General features: G+C 33.5%; 1 protein-coding gene across 1 annotated transcript in view; it reads right to left on the bottom strand.

Annotated features, from left to right (window-relative positions):
- The window catches only part of LOC145297633 (retinal guanylyl cyclase 1-like), a 1,014,990-nt gene that overhangs the window by 257,442 nt on the left and 732,470 nt on the right, over positions 1–25,078 (bottom strand). The window contains exon 8 of the mRNA XM_080143738.1: positions 24,454–24,525. Coding sequence (XP_079999864.1) covers positions 24,454–24,525 — 72 coding nt within the window. The remainder of the gene's footprint in view (positions 1–24,453; positions 24,526–25,078) is intronic.

Below are 25,078 nucleotides of genomic sequence, written 5' to 3'. Positions count from 1 at the left end.
TTAACTTTTATTATAAAAAGTTTGAGTTTATGATTTGTTTCCTGCAAATAAAAAATACCCTCTCTGAAAAAAACAGGCAAAACTAGCTGATAAAATATGTAAGCCTTCTGGGGAGCTAACCGCTTCAATATAATTCCAGAAACATATAGTGAGAAAACACGGACCATTTTATATATTGAATATACTATATTTATAATTTTTTATGGTAGGAAGTTAAAATATGGAGTTGGAGGGGGATTAGCGATTTTTGAAAATTTCAGACGATAAAAGTTAAAAATCTAGAAATTTTCTGGAGATTTCTTTCTCCTGATCTCGCGGGTTTTTTTTTAAATCTCAGTTGCCAAGATTGCATCACTGAAAAAACACTACAGGCTTAATGTAAACAGAATGTATTTACAATATCGGAAAATTTTCAATGGGTTTAATCACATGATTATTGATAATGTAACCATATGATTGAAATTTTATTTAAATTAACCACACGTGGTCGCTTTGCTATCAAATAATCATCGAAAAATGGTAGGTACACACAAAATGAATGCCGACGCTCAAATTGTATAAACATTTTGACTCCTCCCTTTTACTTAAAAATTCACCAAAAATCAGGAAATTAACCAATTTTAATGAAAATTGCAGTATTTTTCAAATAATGATCGCAGAATATAATGAACAAATTAGTTTTACTTAACTCTTAGTGAAAATGTTTTATTTTGTTTAAACAAAAAATACCGTTACTAAAGTTATGGTTTTCAGTAGGAAATAAAAAACACAAGAATTTATTTTTGCTTTTTTATATAAATAAAACATCGTAATTTGTAACAATAAAAAATAATTTTTACAGTAACCTTACGAAAAAAGCCCCTAAAGTCCGTATTAATGAATTCGATATAACTCGAAGAAAAATGAATTCTCGCATACTATTCAGGAAATTAAAGATTCAATTAGATTCCTATTTCAGTCACCTACATTATTTAGGGTGAAATGAGTTTAGGAATTTATTGCCAATCCTGAATATTTTTTTGCTTAATAAAAATAGCATTAATGCAGTAAGTTACGTAAAATTTACATAGAATGCTCTGCTTTACGGTTGTAAAAATGGAACGGAAATTTGAATTTCGTTCCCTTTTAAATTCGGTACATTTTTACATTACGTCCAACTCATCGTTCACATTCGACACGTCAACTTTTATAGCTTTTAGGGTATTCTGGCAAGGTTAGGGGTGTCTATTTCGAAAGCCGTTCTTAACATGGGTAGATTGGTAGGTGTGTCAGAAATTTCGTGAAAAATAGTGAATAATTCCACCCCGTCTTTCCAAGCTTATAACTCCTCGAAAAATGTAACTCAAGCCCTAATTTTTTTACAAAAAAAGGAGCAAGGACCAAGGTTTCATTAAAAAAACGACATGTTTTTTTTCAAAAAAGGTTTTAACTTCGGAGTTTACAGGTAAATTTCTAAAAACTACTTTTTTTGTTTTAAATTTGAATATATTATTTATTGACCTTTTCTCTTCAATTTGTGATATATAACACTTTGGTGAATAAATTATTTACTTCTTAATAGACATTTCAAAATGGGAGGCGTGAATTATTCTACCCCCTGTCTTTCCAAGCTTATAACTACTCGCAAAATGTAATTGAAGCCCTAATTTTTTTTTTCAATTAAAGGAGCAAGGACCAAGGTTTCAGAAAAAAACAAAAGGAAAAACAAACAACGTGGTTTAAAAAAAGAGGTTTTAAACTTCGAACTTTACAGGTAAATTTCTAAAAATCACTACTTTTTTGTTTTAAATTTGAATATATTACTTAGTGACCTTTTCTTTTCAATTTGTGATGTATAAAACTTTGGTGAGTAAATTATTTATTTACTTTTTACTAGACACTTGAAAATGGGGGCATGAATTAAAAAAAACTTTTGTCTAAAATATTATATTCGGTTAATTGGAAAGAGCATAACATTTCACATTGACCCTGAAAATATCGTAAAAATAGAATCAATAGAAAAATTTTGATAGATTTTTAAAGTTTAAAAATTGAAAAATATTGACTTCGTAAAATTCATTACTGTTTTTAAAAAAATAAAAAAAAATATTTCTATTACATTTAAAACAACTTTAATAGTTTATTTTGGAAGTATAATCTATAAAGCAAATAAACAACCCACTTTTAAAATAGAAATTACGAGATTTTTATATTTTATTCGCAGATTCGTGATAGGGGTGTAAAAAATTCCTACAAAAATTCTGATACATCTACTAGATTGGAGTGTTTATTCGTTGTAAACGTAGCCGGCAACCTATAAATGTCGACATTTCCAATGTGAATGGTAAGCTGGACTTATGTAAAAAATAACAAAAAGATATACCAAACTGACTTTTTCGTTTTAAAATTGAATTATTTCCCTTTCGTTATTAACTTTTTTTTTTTTTATAATTTTTTAAAATAAATATTTTGTGTTTTATATACATAAAGTACAATTGTTGAATGTTACTGTTTTGATTATATTCGTTTTGGGGGGGCACAATTAAAAGATTAAGAAAGATTAAAACGAAGCGAAATTTAAGTTTCCGTCCCATTTTTGCAACAACCGTAAAACAGCGCATACTCAGCAAGTTTTATCGTAATTTATAAGCATAATAGTGAAACACTAAATCAACATTTTATTTATTTTTTTGCATAATTAATGATGGAAGTATTTTTCTGTTTATTTTCTTAACATCTGTTAAAAAATATAATTTGTACATTCTCTTGAAAAAAAGAATAAAACTTTTCTCTACTTTCACATGTGTTCCATTTTAACAAACTGAGTCACGGCAACGCGTGGCCGGGTACAGCTAGTATATATATATATATATATATATATATATATATATATATATATATATATATATATATATATATATGTAAGTATGAGAAGGGGATCAGGAAGACCGACGTGATACTTTAAATCGATACTTATCGGGAAAATAAAACGTTTAACATGAAAGGTGAATCTTAAATACAAAAGTAAACATCGACAACACAAAATATATACTATTAAATATAGATTTAATCATCAATTAAATAAGTGAGTTACATCCATAAGAATACTGGATATAAATGCCCTTCATACCTTTCGAAGCTTCCAATCAAAAGAGGAGAGAATTACTAGGACACAAATAATAAATGTGATGATGAGAAGCACAACGCTTCGAAATACCGAGATATAAATAGCATTTATATCCCTTATCAATATCGATGTTATACCCTTATTGAATTGATGATTTAATCTATACGTACTAGTATATATTTTTGTATCATCGATTTTTTACTTTTGCGTGTTTATATATATATATATATATATATATATATATATATATATATATATACACGTGTGTGTGTGAAAATATAATGATTTATTTATTAACTGTAATAAAAACCCCGAAGTAAAGTTCTTTCACACCTGTCTTGTCTTGATTGTTAACTCGATAGACAACGTGCCAGATGGGTAATATCAGGTTTGCTGATTGGGAGCTCTTTGACATTTCACTTATAATATGTTCGTCTAAGGTGCTTGAACTTGAATCTTTGTTCTTGCTCAACACATTACTTTTAACAACTACTAATAGTGCTCGCACATTCACTGATATTACTATATGTTTTTCATTGCATAGTTACATGACCTGGCAACGTTCTATCATTTTCAGTGTCAATTTAAATTCTGATTATTTCATTGCAAACACACTAATACATTGAATAACATATTATCATTTTTCATAATTCTTAGATATGTTACTAATTTTGACAATTATTTTTCATAATTTAAACCATCCTTATCGCCCTCTCTTACTTACATAATTACTTTGATATATTTCCTGGGCTGATTATTTTATTATAAACACACACGCGATTAACTCATATTTAATCTTTGTTCATAATTCTGGATATGTTACTAATTTCGACAATATTTTTATAATTAAAAACCCACATTTTCCTCTCACTCCTACTTATATAAGATATTTGATATATTGTCTGGTCGTATTATATCATTACACACACACAAATTAAGTAACTCACATTGCATCATTTTTCATAATTCTTGGATATGTTACTAATTTCGACAATAATTTTTATAACTTTAACCCACTATGTCGCTCCCCCTTACTTAAATAATAACTTCGATATATTGCCTGGGCTGATTATTTCATTACAAACAAATAAATGCTGGGTATTCTCATAGTATATATGGTTCACCTATTTTATCCAATCTCGGGTGACGCCGCATATTCTGCTAATATATATCGTTCACCTATCTCATTCGATTCCGGGCGACGCTGGGTATTTTGCTACTATATGTTTTCCACCTATCTCATTCAATACTGGGCGACGCTTTCTGCTACTATATATTTGCACATCTCATTAAATCCCTGGACTGACTTCATGTCCGCTACCCCACTGTTGAAAATATACATGAAATAAAGCAATATTTTAATCGTAAACAGTTTCAGCCATTTCCGGGACTGACTTTATATCCCAAACCCACTGATAAAAATATACATGAAATAATGTAATGTCTAAATAGCAAACTGTTTCAGCCATTTCCGGGAACGACTTTTTATCCCAAACCCATTGCTAAAAATGTACATGAAATAATGTAATGTCTAAAAAGTAAAGTGTTTCAACCATTTCCGGGACCGACTTTAAATCTCAAACCTATCGCTAAAAATATACATGAAGTAATGTAATGTCTAAATAGTAAACTGTTTCAGCCATTTCCGGGACCGACTTTTTATCCCAAACACACTGCTAAAAATATACATGAAATAATGTAATATCTAAATAGTAAACTGTATCACCCATTTCCGGGACCGACTTTATATCCAAACCCCATTGCTAAAAATATACATGAAATAATTTAATGTCTAAATAGTAAACTGTATCAGCCATTTCCGGGACCGAATTTATCTCGCCAACCCACTGCTAAAAATATACATGAAATAATGTAATGTCTAAATAGTAAACTGTTTACACCACTTCCGGGACCGACTTTATATCCCCAACCCATTGCTAAAAAGATACACGAAATAATGTAATGTCTAAATAGTAAACTGTTTCAGCCATTTCCGGGACTGACTTTATATCCCCAACATACTGATAAAAATGTACATGAAATAATGTAATGTCTAAATATTAAACTGTTTCAGCCATTTCCGAAACCGACTTTATATCACCAACTTACTGCTAAAAATATACATGAAATAATGTAATGTCTAAATAGTAAACGGCTTCACCCATTTTCGGGACTGACTTTATATCACCAACCCACTGCTTAAAATATACATGAAATAATGTAATGTCTTAATAATAAACTGTTTCGGCCATTTCCGGGACCGGCTTTATATCCCAAACCCACTGCTAAAAATATAAATGAAATAATGTAATTTCTAAATAGTAAATTGTTTCACCTATTTTCGGGACTGACTTTATATCCCCAACCCCCTGTTAAAAATGTATATGAAATAAAGTAATGTTTAAATAGTAAACTATTTCAGCCATTTCCGGGACTGACTTATAATCCCCACCCCGCTGTTGAAAATATACATGAAATAAAGTAATGTATAAATCGTAAACTTTTTCAGTCATTTCCGGGACCAACTTCTTATCTCCCATCCTACTGTTAAAAATATACATTAAATAAAGTAATGTCCAAGACGTAAATGGTTGCAGCCATTTCCGGAACCGACTTCATATTTCCCACCCCAATGTTAAAAATATACATTAAATAAAGCAATGTGTAATGCGTAATCGGGTTCACCCATTTTCGGAACTAATTTAATATCCCCCACCCCACTGTTAAAAATATACATGAAATAAAGTAATGTTTAAATCGTAAACTATTTCAGCCATTTCCGGGACTGACTTTATATCCCAAACCCACTGATAAAAATGTACATGAAATAATGTAATTTCAAAAATAGTAAACTATTTCAGCCATTTCCGGGACTTACTTTATATCCCTAACCCACTGCTAAAAATATAGATGAAATAATGTTATGTCTAAATAGTAAACTGTTTCAGCCATTTCTGGAACTGACTTATAATTCTCACCCCACTGTTGAAAATATACATGAAATAAAGTAATGTATAAATCGTAAACTTTTTCAGTCAGTTCCGGGACCGACTTCTTATCTCCCATCTTACTGTTAAAAATATACATTAAATAAAGTAATGTCCAAGACGTAAATGGTTGCAGCCATTTCCGGAACCGACTTCTTATTTCCGACCCCAATTTTAGAAATATACATTAAATAAAGCAATGTGTAATGCGTAAACGGGTTCACCCATTTTCGGGACTGATTTAATGTCCCCCACCCCACTGTTAAAAATATACATGAAATAAAGTAATGTTTAAATCGTAAACGGTTTGAGTAATTTCCGGGACTGACTTCATATCCCGTAACCCACTGCTTAAAATATACTTGATATAAAGTAATGTTTAAATCATAAACTGTTTCAGCAGCTTTTCGAAAGTAATACATAAAAACATTCACACGGTTAGCGATTAGGTAACCATTGCTTCAACATGTCAATGTCTGAGTGTACTATCAGTTTCAGCATTCCAGTGACTTAAATCCCCCTATTTTTGGTCTTGGTTAATGGAGGAGAAATCCTTCATTACTAATAGAATTCTTATTTTTGTTATTGACCAGAGAGCCCCTTTTGGGGAGCTGGTTTCCCCCTAAATTTTTAACCGACCTCATGTCCAATTCCGCCATTGTGGGGAGGTAAGTAAACAAAAAAACATAATTAGAACGGATATTTTTCAGGGCATTTTATAATTAATCAGGAGTAACACTTCCTGTGCATTTTGTAATTGAATCAGAAATAATTTTTTCCGGTTACTTTTTTAATATTAAAACTTTGTTACATTAAACATAGTACCAATTCACAATGCGCCCCCACGGGACAGATTTAGATACCAGGGTCGTTTTTATAACGTAGAGAAAAATTGTCTTAGTCGTAAAGGATTTCTCTTCCACTGACAGAGAAGAAATCGAAATGCAGCACCTGAAGACAGATACTACACTTTGATCTTAGCCAACCTTTTCAAGAGTGGTGACAAGGTTTATTTGGAATATTCCACGTTTTGGGATATTCCACTTTCCTTTTTAGGGATGCACAGCATGATAACGGACAGAGCGATAAGCGTAATAATATAATGATATATATATATATATATATATATATATATATATATATATATATATATATATATATATATATATATATATATATATATATATATTAGGCACCGCCAAAAATGGCCGAAAAATGAAGTTGTTTTTTAAAACGAAATTACATTTATTAAAAACCCTGATTTCTGAGTAACTTTTTTTTTCCAGAAAGATAAAACCCTGAATTTTATCATATAGAAAGCTGAATAATGTAAAACTTTTTCTACTATTTTTAATTAAATTTTAAATGTTAAAATTTCCCAAAAAGTTAACAATTGACATTTTTTGTCTTGCACAAAAAGCATATATAAATATTTTAAAAAAAAAAGGTTTTTGAAAGAATTAAGTTGTTTATTTTTAGTCTAACTAAGAAATCTTGATTTTCTATGAATATATGCACAAATATTATAATATAAGTACCTGGATTTCAAATAATTCCACTTATTCATATAGGCAACCAGTTACTTCGCGTCCATATAGAGTCCATATGGAGAATATTTACGTTTGTGTTTAATAAAAAGCAAACTATGGAAGACCAAACAGGCCAAATAAAACTTATTTTTCAGTGACGAAAATTTCAACGTATTATTAACGCTGAGGCTGGCCAGTACCAGATGGGTGACCATTTGTATGAGTTTGGTTTTTAATGTGTATGTGTGGGGGTTAGGCTCCCAAAAATGGGGGGGGGGTAAAGCAGAATAAAAATTAAAATTGACCCAGTCTAGAAAGATTTCTCCTTCATTGAACGAGGAAGAACTGTAGGGTTTTTTGACTGCATAAGCAACCCCGAGACTGGCCAGTACCAGATGGGTGACCATTTTGATGAGTTTGGTTTTTAATGTGTATGTGTGTGGGGGGTCAGGCTCCCCCAAATGGGGGTGGGTGGGGTGGAATTCAAAGCAGAATAAAAATTAAACTAAACTACATAAGCAACCCTGAGGCTAGTCAGTACATGATGGGTGACCATTTTGATGAGTTTGCTTTTTAATGTGTACGCGTGTGTGTGTGGGGGGGGGGCTGAGGCTCCCCAAAATGGGGGGATTTAAAACAGAATAAAAACTAAACTACATAAGCAACCCTGAGGCTGGCCAGTACCAGATGGGTGACCATTTTGATGAGTTTGGTTTTTATGTGTATGTGTGTGGGGGGTCAGGCTCCCCTAATGGGGGGGGGAATTCAAAGCAGAATAAAAATTAAACTAAACTACATAAGCAACCCTGAGGCTAGCCAGTACCAGATGGGTGACCATTTTGATGAGTTTGCTTTTTAATGTGTACGCGTGTGTGTGTGTGTGTGGGGGGGGCTCAGGCTCCCCAAAATGGGGGGGGCTTCTTTCTGACAGGTTTTTCAAGAGATCCACGCATAATTCACAATTTTAAGTGTGATATTCAGTCATAACACACCCGAAAACCAATTTAAATCAACTTTAGAAAAACAAGTGTTCCGTTGGACAACATCGGCAATTTGACAATAATTTATTCTAAGCTTCCTTTTGTGTAATTTTGACACTGCAAGTGTACGGGCCATACTAAAATAATAACTTTATTTAGAATGCCATTCTTAACATGGGGGGGTTCAACTATTCTGCACTTTCACCTAAGGTTTAACCATTTTTTTACGGTGCGTATTTTTCGCAGTATAAAAAAAGTACTGTTTCTAGTTTAAAATTCATTTTTCACTATAAAGTTTCGTTTATGGCAGACGGACGAACAAATGTCCGCTATAGTTTCGGTAAAATAAAAATAAACACGTGTAATAATAAAAATAAATTTTTATTTACCATCCATAATTTTGTCTCGCAATGAAAAGAGAAACGTCTCGTTTCTATGTGAGTGTTGACCAACATAAATTGTACTGATTCACGCTTGCATCGGTTTTGGCAGTCATGGAGATTACACAAAATTATTTCAGCGCGTATGATCCACCGTAGTCGAAATGCGGCAAACGTTATCAAATGGGATCGAAAAACTGATAATATTTTTTAACACAAAGGGCACAATATTTATCGATTTTTTTTTGTATCGATTCTTCAAAGAATTCCCTGTTTAATAATGGCCATGCATTACTCGGCTCGCTAAAAAAAAAATTATTAATTTATTTATCAAAGATTTTAAAATGGCTTTTTTCGTATAAATATTTTCGTATAAATATTTTCGTATAAATCTTTTTTCGTATAAATTTTTTCGTATAAATACTTTTTTTTGCTTAGCTTAAATTAATTATTTTACTTAACATATTCACCGAATTTCACACTCCAAAAGTCAAAAGCGGAATAATTAAACACAATCAAAGTTCTGATATTCAGACGTCAAAATAAGGTATGTAAATAATTGTTTTTTTTTGTTTTTTTTTAATCTATAATCCTGTCCCTTACAACAACGGAATATGTTTTGTTTAGCTTCAGATGATTATTTTAAGCATATTTGTTCCCACTTCAAAACAAGGGGGGGGTTGTAAGAAAAAAATATATATATAAATATCGTTTATGAAAAATAAGTACACTGTTATAAAGTTCATTCTTCCCTTAATAATCGCTGAAAATTTCGTATTGATTGGATAATTACCTGATTTTTGGTAGATTTTTAAAAAGACGGTCCGTCAAAAAGTACTTACCTGCCCCCCCCAGTTTTGGCGGTGCCTAATATATATATATATATATATATATATATATATATATATATATATATAAATATATATATATATATATGTATATGTATATATTATTATTATTATTATTATTATTATTATTATTATTATAAAGAGCGGGACCTGTGGAAATTCCACAGTGGACGCCTTCATATGTAATATATTTATGTTGGCATTTTTGTGGATGTTCAGCGTAAACGGGAGACACCCTGATATTACTGTAGTTCTTTTGTTAAAACTGCAAAAGTATATATCTAGCCTGGTCGTAAATTATGCTTAAAAATAATATTTTAATTTATACAGATTTCGTATATATTACTATAAGATCCACTTTTCGATCCATTCTTATATACTATAAATTTTGGATTTCAAAAATAAAAAATATATTCATATAGCTTGTGTGCATCAGCTTGAATCGAAACCGAAAGCCAAACTTATGAAGAAAAAATATGTGTATATAACTTGAGTTCCTTCAGCTATAATCGAAACCGAAACCAAAACTTGTGAAGAATTCTTGGTAAAATTATTTATTACAAGTAATGGAAAGGCATAACAATTAAACGACAGACACTCGGAAGAAAAAAATAAATGTGACACAGAAAATAACATACACGCTATCGTATTAATATATAGATTAAAATATTTTATGTACCAAAAACAGTTTTTTATTAAAGTATTTTAGTTAAAACAATGTTGTAATAAAAATAATATATTTAGAAAAAGTAACTGTCATTTAATATATATATATATATATATATATATATATATATTAATATTAGATTTAATATTGTTATAAAAATATTTTATGTACATAACCAGTTTTGTTTCGTTAATAACGTGTTGCTTTTCATGAAGTCCGAGGTTTCATAACAGATATGCATTTTGGCTTTTGTTTACATGTAAATGTATGAGTAGTAGCAATAATACTTGATTTAACTAGAGTATCAGCGTCTTTCTCCCTCTTTCTCACTCTCTCTCTCTCTCTCTCTCTCTCTCTCAATAAACAAATGTAAAAAAATAAACAATGAAAAAAACCCCCAAATAACTGCTCAATATTTGTCCAGGGCGGCCGAGAGATTTTTGTTATCGTTTTTTTTTTTTTACTATGGAATGACAACTTTTGAAAGATAAAACCCTAAATCTTATAGATTTAAAAATAAATACATGCTTATCGAATGCAACCCGGAGCGTTCGTAAATGTGTATTCTGAAATTAAATGTCTATTTCAGAATTAAATCTCAACGAATCAAATTTGCCGGAAAGTGTGACACATAAAAGAACACACACGCTGTCGTATTAGTATATATACTAGCGGGACCTGTGGAAATTCCACAGCGGAATTTTTCATATGTGATATATTGTTGCTGTGCATATGTGGGCGTTCTGTTCAGCATGAATGAAGGCACAATCATATAATTTTAGCCCTTTTATTAAAACTATATCACCCCTTACTAGAATAACTTTGATATATTTCCTGGGCTGATTATTTCATTACAAACACACTAATTAATTAACTCACATTTCATCATATTTCATAATTTTAACCCACATTATCGCCCCTTCTCTTACTAAAATAATAAATTTGATGTATTGTATTGGCTGATTATTTCATGAAAAAAATACAACTATCAATTAACACACATTTTATCATTTTTCATAATTCTTGGATATGATGCAAATTTTGACAATCTTTTATCATTTAAACTCACCATATTGCACACCTCACTAAAATAATAGCTTTGATATATTGTCTAGGCTGATTATTTCATTACAAACAATTAACTCACATTTCATGATTTTTATTATTCTTGGATATGTTACTAATTTCGACAATATTTTTATTTATGTTTCTAAGCAACATTATCGCCTAATCTTACTAAAATATTAACTGAACTGCTGGTTTCAATCAATTCACCTCCATTTCATCATTTTCATAATTCTTGGGTATGTTACTAATTTGGACAATCATTTTTCATAATTTTTACCCACATTATCGCCCTCTCCTTAATAAAATAATAACTTTGATATATTATCTGGGCCGATTATTTCATTACAAACACTAATGCATGAAATCACATTTCATCATTTTTCATAATTCTTATATATGTTAGTTATTTCGACAATCATATTTCATAAATTTAACCCACATTTTCGCACCCCCTCTACTAAATAATTACTTAATTTTATTGTCTTATTATTTCATTACATCACACCAAGCAATTAACTCACATTTGGTAATTTTTCATATTTCTTGGATATATTGCTAATTTCGACAATCATTTTTCATCATTTAAACCATCCTTATCGCCCTCCGTTACTAACGTAATAACTCTGATATATTGTCTGGACTGGTTATTTTATTATAAACACACAAATCAATAAACTCACTTTTCATAATTTTTCGTAATTTTTGGATATGTTACTAATTTCGAAAATCATTTTTCATAATTTAAACAACCCTTATCCCCCACTGTTACTAACGTAATAACTCTGATATATTGTCTAGATTGGTTATTTTATTATAAACACACCGATCAATAAACTCATTTTTCATAATTTTTCGTAATTCCTTGATATGTCACTCATTCCGACCATATTTATTTTGTAATTAAAACCATCCCCATCGTCCTCTCTTACTAAAATAATAACTTTGATTTATTGTCTGGGCTTATTATTTCATTACAAACACACCAATCAATTAACTAACATTTCATCATTTTTCGTAATTCTTGGATATTTTACTAATATCGACAATAATTTTTCATAATTTAAGCCCTCCTGAACGCCTTCCCCCTTACTTTAATAATAACATTGATATCTTATCTTGGCTGATTATTTTATTATAAACACACTAATTAGTTAACTCATATTTTTTCATTTTTCGTTATTCTTGGATATCTTACTAATTTTGACAATAGTTTTTATAATTTAAACCATCCTCATCGCCTTCTCTTACTAAAAATAACTTTGGAATATTGTCTGGGCTGATTATTTTATAAAAGGCACAACTACAAATTAATTTACATTTCATCATTTTTCATAATTCTCAGATATGTTACTAATTTCGACAATCACTTTTTATATTTTTAACCCACATTATTAACAACCTACTACTAAAATTATAACCTTGATATATTATCTGGGCTGATTATTTTATTTCAAATGCACCAATCAATTAACTTTCGTAATTTTTCATAATTCTTGGATATGTTACTTATTTCGACAATAATTTTTAAAATTAAAACCCACACTATCCCCACTCCTACTAATATAAGAACTTTGATGCCGAGGATTATTTCATTGCAAACACACTAATTCATTAAATCAAATATTATCGTTTTTCATAATTGTTGGATATGTTACTAATTTCGACAATAATTTTTCATAAGTTTAACACACCTTATAGCCTCCTCCTTACTAAAATAATAACTTTGATATATTTATTTGGCTGCTTATTTCATTACAAATACACCAATCAATTAACTCACGTTTCATCATTTTTAATAATTCTTGGATATATTATCAATTTCGACAACAATTTTTTTATAATTAAAAACCCACATTATGCTCTCCTACTACTAATATAACAACTTTTATATATTGTCTGGGCTTATTATTTCATTACAAACACACGAATCAAGTAACTCACATTTCATAATTTTTTCATAATTCTTGGATATGTTACTAATTTCGACGATAAATTTCATAACTTTAACCCACTATGTCGCTTCCCCTTACTTAGATAATAACTTTGATCTATTGACTTGGCTGATTATTTCATTACAAACACATCAATTAATTCCGGGTATTCTCATAGTATATATATTCCACCTATCTTATCCAAGGTGACGCCGTATATTCTGCTAGTATATATCTTTCACTTATCTCATTCAATTCCAGACAACACTTGGTATTCTGCTACTATATGTTTTCCACCTATCTTATTCATTACTGGGCGACGATTTCTGCTACTATATATTTGCACTTATCTCATTCAAACACGAAACTGACTTTATGTCCGCCACCCCATTATTAAAAATATACATGAAATAAAGCAATGTTTTAATCGTAAACTGTTTCAGCCATTTCTGGGACTGACTTTATATCCCCAACCTATTGCTAAAAATACACATGAAATAATGTAATGTCTAAATAGTAAACTGTTTCAGTTCTTTCCGAGACTGATTTCATATCCCCCTCCGCACTGTTATAAATATACATTAAATAAAGTAATGCTTAATGCGTAAACGGTTTCAGCCATTTCCGGGACTGATTTCATATCCCCCCACACTACTGTTAAAAATATACATGACATAAAGTAATGTTTAAATCGTAAACGGTTTAATTCATTTCCGGGACTGACTTCATATCCCCCAGTGTTTAAAATATACTTGAAATAAAGTAATGTTTAAATCATAAACTGTTTTCACAGCTTTTCGAAATAAATACATAAAAGCATTAACACGATTAGTGATTAGGCAATGGTTGCTTCAACATGAATTTCTGAGTGTAGTATCAGTCTCAGCATTCCAGTGACTTTAACTCCCCCTTTTTGGTCTTGGTTAATGGAAGAGAAATCCTTCATTATTGATAGAATGTTTACTTAAGTTACTGACAAGAGTGCCCCTTTTGGGGAACTAGTTTTCCCCCAATTTTTTTTACCGACCTCATGTCCAACTTTGCCCTTGTGGGGAGGCAAGTAAGCAAAAAAATAATCAGAAGGGACATATTTACTAAAGAAAACTCCCGATTTTTATTAAATATTCGCTCTTAAGTCCACCAGCGCAAAAAATGTCATTAAAATAAACAATAAAACAACTTAGTCACAGTCTCGTTTTTTTTTTGGCAAATTCTTAAACTGAGACTTTTTTTCAACCCAGTGTGTCCCTATTTACAATGCCTCTCCACGAGATAGATTTAGACACCATGGTCGTTTTTTAACGTGGAGAAAAGGAACAAAAATTGTCTTCGTCGTAAAGGATTTCTCCTCCACTGAGAGAGATGGAATTGAAATGTAACATCTGAAGATAGATACCACACTTTGATCTTGACCAAAAGGCCAAGAAGAACAACTCATTTTTATTAGCTTTGTCTCAACAGTGACATCTAATTTTTTTTTTGTTTTAATGAAATTTCATAACAATTAAACGACCCGGATGTAAGCGTGACACACAAAAGAACACAAACGCTATCGTATTAATATATAGATAACAAGAACAAGAAAACTCTTACAAAGTAAACTATATATTAGGAACCGAATCAAATACATAGAAACACAGCCCATTCACGTCAGCAAGAAACACTGCAAACATGAACAAGACAAAGAAGCAAATAAGACGTGAAAATGAACAATGGGAAGAGAAACAGCTACACTGATGATTCGTAAGAATGGCAAAAGATGAGACTCACAAAAACACCTATGTTACGAAAAAGGATGTAAACTGAATCTCTGATAACCGCCTGACAATATAACGCGATTAAAAGCAACCATATTAAAGTAAATATTGACAAGACACAAGAAAACAGCAAATGTAGACTCTCTGGGTGAAGAGACAAAACAGTAAATCATATAATAAGTGAATTCAGCAAACTAGCTACAAAAGAATCTAAGAATAAACACGATCAAGTGGGGAACGCGGTACACTGTTCGAAACAAACAACTGCATCTTGAACTTAAATAGTACAAGCACAAACCGGCAGCAGTAATTGAAAAAAGACTATAGAAGATAGACGCATACACAGATAAACCCATGCAAGCAAGAAGACCGGGTGTCATTGTAGTGATCATTGAATGTGACTGCAGTCACGGAGGTGGGCTGCATGTGCGAGCTCGAAACCCGAGCGATGGAAGACGAGACTGCGACGAATCAGCAGGTTCCGATGCGCATTAATTTGCTAAATGAGATTATATAAGGCCGGGAGTTAAGATGTTTGAGGGAGGCGAGCCGTTGAGATCTCGAGAACCGGATGGAACCTGGTTAGAGCGAAGAATGTCGCCGAGAATTGAGTCCCAGGTTTTTTTTTCGATTAGGAGCTATTTCGGCATTAAATATGGAACCAATGCGGCCGAGATGAAATTGAAAATGTTAAATGATTCGCGTCGAACCTGGAAAATTAAGTCGCGTTGAAAATTAAAAAGCGTTGTTAAAGAGAGAATTGAATGAGTCGTGTCAAACTGCGAAGGTTGAAGATATGAAGTGAGTCGGACTTTTTTTTTGTCCTTTTGCTTGTTAATCCCAGTGGGATTCGTTGGATTTCTTTAACTATAGTCGTCAAGGAACGTGGAATTTGGAATGAAATTCGCTTATATTTGTTGAAAAAAAAGTCGTCGCTGTTAACAGAACTTAAAATGCGATTTGGACGACTTGTGCATTTAAATTCGTTTTTCACCGAGGAATTTAAAAAGAAATCCTGTTGTGCTGACAAGGAAAAACGGTGTCGTTTTTAAACGATTTATTTTATAAAAGAATAAACCGAGTCGGATTTTATTGCGTTTGAAAAGTCGTCGCTTTTAAAAGAACTTAAAATTTGATTCGGACGACTTGTATGTATTTAAAAGTTATTTTTAAATACGGAATTTAACATGAAATCGTGTTGTGCTGAAAAGGAGAAAAAGGTGTCGTTTTTTAGGGATAGTTATTTTGGTGAGACGTTTTTAAATGAGAAATTTAAAAATTAATTTCTGTGTCTAAACGTGTAGCCCCATTTTGCTAAGTAGTATCTGTCTTTGTCGGAGTGTAGAGAGCGCTAGCTGTGTCTAGTAGAGACGGATGCTACTTCACTACCCAGTTTATGATCATGAGATCAGAGAGGCGTGTAGTGAAAATTGAATGTGACTTCAGTCACGGAGGTGGACTGCATGTGCGAACTCGAAACCCGAGCGATGGAAGACGAGAAGGCGACGAATCAGCAGGTTCCGATGCGTATCAATTTGCATAAATGAGATTATATAAGGGCGGGAGTTAAGATGTTTGGGAGAGTCGAGCCGTTGAGTTCTCGAGAACCGGATGGAACCTGGTTAGAACGAAGAATGTCGCCGAGAATCGAGTCCCAGGTTTTTTTTTTCGATTAGGGTCATAATAGTAAAATGAAGGAAAAGTTATTCAAATTCGTAGATTTCGCCGTTTCAGCAGGCCATAAGAATACTGAGAAACAAAGCAATAAACGGAACTGGTTAAATAATACCGATAGTAGGTGCACTAGGAGCAATCCTAAAGAATGAAGACTTTGGCATTGAGGTGATAAATGAGAAGACACAACAAATAATAATGAAAATGATTGTAATATTAAGGAAAGTCTTTGAATAAAGACTTTCCTTAATATTACAAAGACTAATAAACATGAGCTACACACGTCAACCGGGCATATAGAAACTTCAACCCAAGTAAACAAAAAACAAAACAGAAGTCAATACCACATCGAATCAAAAAAACTGATACTGTATGATTGTAAGTTACCTCTCCACCCCCACAAAACAAAAAAAATAAAATTAAGAAAAAAAACGTCGTGTCGACGTAAACTAGCATCACACCAAATAGTGAAGAGCTAAGGACGATGGAAAGACCGAGGAGAGAAAGCACTTATCAGACATCCACTGGATGAGTACGAAGAGAGCTGGGACCTTGAGGAGGCTTATTGCCACCCAAATTCCAGTGAAAACCAATTGCAAACGAAAATCCAATGGTAAATGGCTGTTGCAATCAGACAAATCGTTGTTCAAAGGTTATCAAAAGAAGTTGAGAGTAATTGAAAGCAAGTGACTTGTTGTACCCGAGATTCCAGGGAACACTACAGTTGTGTCATTGAGTAAAACTGTTGGATTGACTTATCCGTCGCCAACCCACTAGATCTTTTCAGAGCTCTCTTGAATGTATCAACAAATTTCTCTGCTTGTCCATTACTTCTTGGGTGATATGGCGGAATGGTCATATGCTCGATTAGATGATCTGCGCAAAAATGTTTAAATTCGGTAGACGTAAATTGCGTTCCATTGTCTGTAACAATGCAGTCTACTACTCCAAACCTAGCGAATAGTTCATACAGGAAGTTGATAGTTACCTCGGATGTGGGATTCTCACATCTTAATACTCCCAGCCATCTGTCTACAACACAAAGATAGTAGAACCCACTAGCGGTCCTGCAAAATCTAAACAAATCCTAGAACAAGGTCGGTCCGGTTTTGCTCACGATCCGAATTGAGTTGGAGGAGCTTTCATAGCTAATGCGCATCCTCTACACTCCCTGATTTTTCCTTCTGTATCCTTATCCATGTTTGGCCAATAAACGAAAGAGCGCATAAGGCTTTTCATTCTTGATATACCTGGATGTCCTACATGGAATTCCTTGAGCATTCTTTTCTGTAATGTCGCAGGAATTACGACCCTGTCGCTATATAACAGGACGTTATCGCAAATTGAATAATTTTTTTCATCCGGTTCATTATTGATAATCCTCTCTTTCGTGCGTATAATTCGTCCACCTCTGCCTTACTTTTAATCTTATCAACGTTACTGGAAGTTCTCTTATTGTGTCACATAACATATTTTTTACTTCAACTTCCGCTTGAAGGGCTGCTATTACCATATACTCCAATGGTTCTGTCTGCTTAGGTATTAACCTCTATAATACGTCTGCATGACCAAATGTTTTAGATGGTACATACTCCATTTGAAAATTGTAATTCAGAAGTATGGTACTCCATGTTTGGAGTCTATTCGCCATATGTTGTAGAAGTCCCTTTTGCGACCCGAAAACCGTTAATAATGGTTTGTGGTCTGTTTGTTACAGAAATTGCCTACCGTGCAGGAAACGATGAAATTTCTTTACTGCGAATATAATGCTTAGCGCCTATTTTTCAATTTGTGAGTAGTTCTTTTCGGCTGGCAACAGTGATCGGGATGAATGTGCTATGGGTTTCACTTTTCCATCATCCATTTTGTGTAAAATGCATGCTCCTATGCCATAGAAGCTGGCATCGCTTGCAACTACAATTTCACATTTGGGATTATATTGTGCCAGAAACAAGTCAAACGTTAAAGTCTCTTTAATTTTCCGAAATGCTTCTTTGCACTCTTGCGTCCAGACCCATTTTTGGCTTTTCCTTAACAGTTAAAGGCGACCTTATTTTATGCATATTTGGCACAAATACATTGTAGTAATTTGCCCAACCTAAGAAACTTTGTAAAGACGCAATATTTTCTGGAGCATGCATATTCTTTATTGCACTTGATCTATCTGGATCCGACCTTCTGTGTTTATCGATGATTTGCCTTAAGTATTTTATTTTCTCCATGAAAAATGTACATTTTTTTGTTTTATTTTAAATCCATAATCCTGGATCCTTTTGAATACTTGGTTTACATGAGCTTTGTTCTTTGCTAGCGCTTTTCATGAACACATCGTCCAGGTACCCTACTGCGAAATCCAACCCATTTAACATAATGTCCATAATTTGCTGAAAAATCGCAGGGGTGACTTTGACCCCCAAAAGAAGTCTGTTAAACGTGTACAATCCCTTATGAGTATTGATACATAGCAGCTTTAAATACTCCTCATCGACTGGAATTTGTAAGTACGCGTCACTGAGGTCGATTTTAGAAAAATATTTCCCTCCACTCAGTTTCGCAAATATCTCTTCAGGGCTCGGAAGAGGATAATGGTGATCTTGTAATGCCCTGTTAAAGCCTGTCGCGAAGTCGGCGCAAACCCGAATCTCCTTGCTCTTCTTTCTGATGTAAACCATTGGTGCAGCCCACTCACTGTGATCAATTTTTCCGATGACACCCATATTTTCAAGTCTTTCTAATTCACCGTCTATATATGCGATAGCGGCATATGGAACATTACTTTTCTTTCTGAACACTGGCTGTTCATTTACTTTTATGTAAAATTTTGCTACCGCTTTTGTACACCTTTCCAAACCGCCTGAAAATACGCCCGGTAAATTCTCTTTTAACTCACTCTTAAGTTTTTCTGTCTCCGCATTTGAATCCCCAACCTTATGGAAAAATGGGCTTAAAGGCAGATTCCATAGTCTAAACTTTTCGAACAGATCAGTTCCAAAGAGATTGTTTGATTTTTGCATGACAAAAATTCTTGCTTTTTCGGCCCTGTACTGGAACAAATATTCGTCAATAATTCTCCTTCGAAGGTTACTTTTTCGCCACTGACGCTTCTTGCCGTTTTATGTGATTTAATCATAGTGGGTCTCCCAAGCCTCTTCCATGTCTGCACATTAATAATGGAAATGTCAGACCCACTATCAAGCTGTAGCCTTACTTTCTTTTTAAACATTTTGACCTGTACATATTTCCGGATATTTTGTTCCTCAGGTTCAATTTTCGTAAGTTAAATGGATGTCTTTCTACCAGATTTTTTCTACAATGCGATGCTTTATGCCCTTTCTGGTGGCGGGGACACTCATTGTACTAATGTTTATTTCCACACCTCCAACATGGTCCAGGTGGATATTTTTCCTGTTTCTGTCTTTGGTTATTTTTTGAAGTCGACTTTTTCTCTTGATGGATCTTTTGAATATGCGACACACCGCTTTCCTCTATGTCGCGACTGTCTTGTTTCAACGCAATAAACCGTTTACAGTCGTCCGTTAAGTTTTGTAGTTTTAAATTCGGTTCGTTATTTAAAACACGACGCCTGATTTCAGCGTCTTTATTTAAGACCAGCCCTTGTACAAATCTTAAACATTTAAAATTATCTGATCATAATTCCCTCAGTTTAAAATCGTCGCAACGCTTGTTCACTATACTTGCATAAGTAGTGTAGTCGTCTTCCTCTCTTCTAGTAACATTCATACATTTATATCGCCTATGAAAGAGACGTTTTTGCAGAAAACAGTTCTGTAAGTACCGTAACTATTTCTTGGAAGCTCAACTCACTAGTACTTTTTGGGAGAATAAAATTCACGAAGTTTGTATGCTCGGCTGTTCCCAATTTCCTTAGCAAAAGCCTAACTTCTTTCGCATCTGACCAGGTACCACAATCCGATATAAAAATATCCTCATATCGTCTATAGTACTGGACAAAAGTGACATCATCTTGTGGATTATAATTGAAATTTTCAATAGCGGCCCTCACAGCTGTTTGAGAAAATGCGTTATGGTTATCGTCCGCTTTAAAAACTGTGTCGCCCCCAGAATTTTTATTTGTTCCTCCTGTGTTTTCATCAATATTTCCTCGAAGCGTTTCTGTTGTTGAAGTATTTTTTCTTCAAATGCTTGTTTAGATCTCTCTTCTCTTTCTACTTTTTGTTGCATTTGCTGCTTTTGCAACGCAAGATTTTGCTCTGACTGGAATTGGAACAATTCTAACAGTGAATCTTTTAATTTCGCATCCATCATACGAATTCAGTTTACAATTTACGCTTGTATTAAAGGACTATTCCTTAGTAAGAAAAAAATCAACCCAGTTTTCTTCCCAATTCTTTTGTTTGAATAACAAGAGTTTAGCAGGTCTATTGATACTTAATTTGAACGCTATATTTCTAGTCTTACTAGAAACAATCCAGCGAAATAACATTTGTTCAACATTTTTTTATTTGCACGCGCTTTTACATAGCAAAAATAAATTCCGTCGCTATTTTATCCGACGAATTCGTATAGGGAACTTTTAGTTTTCTTTTTTACCCTCTTTGCCTTTTTCAAAAAATGACTTGATTCTTTCCGTGTTTGCTAAGTACAAATGACGCACGCGAATAATTATTTTTCACGGGTTGTCTCTTTTTCTCTTGACAGTCAAGCGTGTTTTTTTTCAAATCCCAGATGTTATCGAAATAACGATAAACTTATACGGTATTTGCTAGTTGGTTTTGGACATTTAACTTTGCAGAAGAAAATTCTTACCACAGGAAAAATGGCTTCTGGTCAAGAAAAAATGAACCCTTTTTCCCTTTCTAAAACACTTGGTAAGCGTGTTCAATTATTAAATAATTGACAACATTCGCGTTTTTCGCTGTAGGTTTGGGCAGTAAGTTTTTTCCTGTTGCCAAATTACTATTGTAATAATTAATTCGCTGTTAATCCTTGCGTATCCAAATATCTGTTGGGTCCTGGATATGACCTTAAACTATATCCAGTGGTGAGGCCCCAACTTTCGGGCTTTGGAGAGTGTGGAGTCACCCTTTAATTACCGTTGCTCCCAGGTCAACTCTGACCAGGAGTGGTAGTACCTGTTAGGGTCCCAACTATGGGTTAAATAGAAACTGATTTGGAAACAACAAATATATTCTATTAAAAATTTTTCTTCAAAATCTTTGGATTCGGCATTAAATAACCCAAAAAGGGTTGATATGCCATAAAACAAAAACAACCAACCAAATATCTGTTGAAATGACGAAGGTGTCTTGCCGTAAAGATTTTACGAATCTTTATTTCAATCACTTTTGGTGATTCTCTGCAACGGGCTAAATAACGCTACTATATTAGACCAAGAGAACTGAAACCTAAAAAATTGTCAGTTAATTGTCAGTTAATTGTCAATCATCTCCCCCCTCATAAGTAGTTTCATCCTCGGCTGGCGGCTTATTAAACAATCTTAAGTGGTCGTGGAGGATGGAAGAATAGCAGTCAGAACACTAAGCAGACCTAGTTTATTTTTATTTGCAACTTTCTGTCTCTTGAGACAATGATATTCTGCATCTCGTTTTGTTTACTACTATGGCTAAATAGTCCAGCTTTTGATTTGCAACGTTGGCAGATGCTGCAGTTATAGTCAGCGGTAGGGATAGTGGGGAGACAGGCGTGAACTGTAACTTCTCTCGCCTGTAGGTTCTCTTTTCTTCACATTCCTTTCTCTCTTCTTTTCTGCTAATTTGATATCGTCCTTTACCATTGCTCGCCAGAAAGTGCGATCTGATGACTGACTAGAGATCTTGTGGCTGAATGCCACAAGTCTTCAGGTCTCTGTTGCAGGTGTCCTTGTAGGGTAGAGTTAGTCGTCCGATTTGCCGTGTTCCAGAGACCAGCTCGCCATACAGGATGTCTTTTGTGACGCGATAAACGTCCATCCTGCACACATGACCAAACCAACGCAAGGCAAGCGTCTCTGAGCTAGAATGGCAAACATGCTTGGCATGCCAACCTGGGACAAGATGACTGTGTTTGTGACTTGATCCTGCTAGGAGATGCCTAAAAGATGTCTGAGGTTGCGCATGTGGAAAGCATTTTGTTTTCGTTCTTGGTGTGAGTACAAAGTCCAGGATTCACTACCATAAAGAAGAGTACTCATCAAGCAGGCCTGGTATGGTGATTTAGCGAAGGGATATCTTAGAACAAAAATAATTTAAATAAATACGGTCAGCGATGGAAAAACGAAAGTGCAAAATTTTGGCGTGAATTAGCGAGGGTGTCCTGTGCTTTGTCCTCTCGGCGGAACCCGACAGAGAAACCCCGCAACATAAAGAATTAGTGCAGGGGTAAATAAATGTCGATATACACAAATAAAAGTTACATAAAATCCTTTTGTGTTTTCAGTTATCATTTGTGAACACACTTGCGGATTAACATATTTACAAAAACAATTACACAACCAACGAAAATCAATTGCTGATTTTCAATTTATATCACGTCGCATATCCAACGAAGCAAATGACGTTGGTGCACATAATCATTAGAAGAAACATCACGCATAAGAATTTGAAAAACTTTAGAGACGTCCGCATGTTTGCTGCAGGAGAAGATATAGGGCACCACGTTTCATAGAGAACAATCATTACTAATGATGAGAGTAATTCTAATATTTTCCCGATACAATTACCGATAGTAATTGTCTGTATTTTTGAGATGAGGTGTTTTCATTGATTGAGATTGTCGGACTGACTTCCTCATCTTGGTTGTTATTGTCACAACGTTTCGGCCGTTTTGCCCTCCGGCCTTCGTCAGGTGTTTTGTATCGAACTGGGGAACCGTTTGTTAGGAGTCTCGAACCCAGTTCCACAGTTCGATACAAAACACCTGACGAAGGCCGGAGGGCAAAACGGCCGAAACGTTGTGACAATAACAACCAAGATGAGGAAGTCAGTCCGACAATCTCAATCTACAATTACCGAGTCCATAATAAATTCCGGATTCCGATACAATTGCCGATTCCTATTCTTAATAAATGTCTATGCATTTAACTATAGAAACGTTATTTTCCCCGATTACGGTAGACACGCATGTTAAATATGCAGATAATCTCTTAAACATAAAATTAAATACTTTTGTGAGATTATCTGTAGATGTTTGTCTCAATGTTAGTTTTAAAATCAGTAAATGTTCATTATTTTATCCTTACTACTAGCAGTGGAGGACTTTTAGAAATGAAATTCAATAAAAAACAAAACAAAAAAACAAGACTCGTTTTTGACTTCGGAAAATATACACGATTCCGATAGCGATTCCGATGCTCCCTAACGTTTCGATTTTTCCGATTCTCAATGCCGATTTCGATTAATCGTCCCGACAATAATGATTATGTACCGTTCAAAACATGTACCTTTCAAAATATTAATTCCGAAAGGAGTGCGCTTGTTTTTAATGTATCTAATTAAACAGTAACAACTTAAAGTTGCATCAAAAGTTGGGAAAAATTGTTTACTCACCCGTACTAAATCCGTTAACAAAGAGAGTTTAAAATCCCAGTCTAATTTGATATCAAAATTGCGAATGACGTCCTGAAAAGAAATACATAGAAATATTTAAAATACAAACATTAAATTAAATTAATAATGAATTAAAAAAAAAACAACGTTGAAAAATTAATCTTTTACCTTTTCATTCTTACCTAAATTTCATCCTATCTTTATTATATTTATCTCATTTGATGTGTGTGTGTGTGTCTGTCCGTTTCAATTTTTCGCTGAAACTACTAGACTTGCTTGGCTGAAATTTTGTATGGATCTTTCTTGTGATAAGGTGCAGCGAACTAAATATTATAGCATCCGTTCCATACGTAGTTAGGCATTATACGAATCGATAGAAATGATTATTTAATACAAATATAACACTATCGTTCAAAGCGAAAGTTACGTGGTTAAGGAACATCCTGCGAACGCAACTAGTTTCCCGGGTGATAGACACGATATCAAACGATAGGCACATGGAAACAGTAACACAATGAGTCGATATGGCGTCGGCTATAATCGGCTAGAATGGGTCTCTCCTCTTTAGTTTTCATTGTGTCGTCACAGGCAGCATTTCCATCGTCAGCAGGGAACGCATATTGAA

The sequence above is a fragment of the Euprymna scolopes genome, chromosome 18, assembly GCF_053919585.1.
Source record: "Euprymna scolopes isolate OS-2025 chromosome 18, ASM5391958v1, whole genome shotgun sequence".
Taxonomy (NCBI): domain Eukaryota; kingdom Metazoa; phylum Mollusca; class Cephalopoda; order Sepiida; family Sepiolidae; genus Euprymna; species Euprymna scolopes.
Note: the sequence above shows the minus strand (reverse complement) of the source record. Positions and strands in the feature narration are given on the sequence as shown.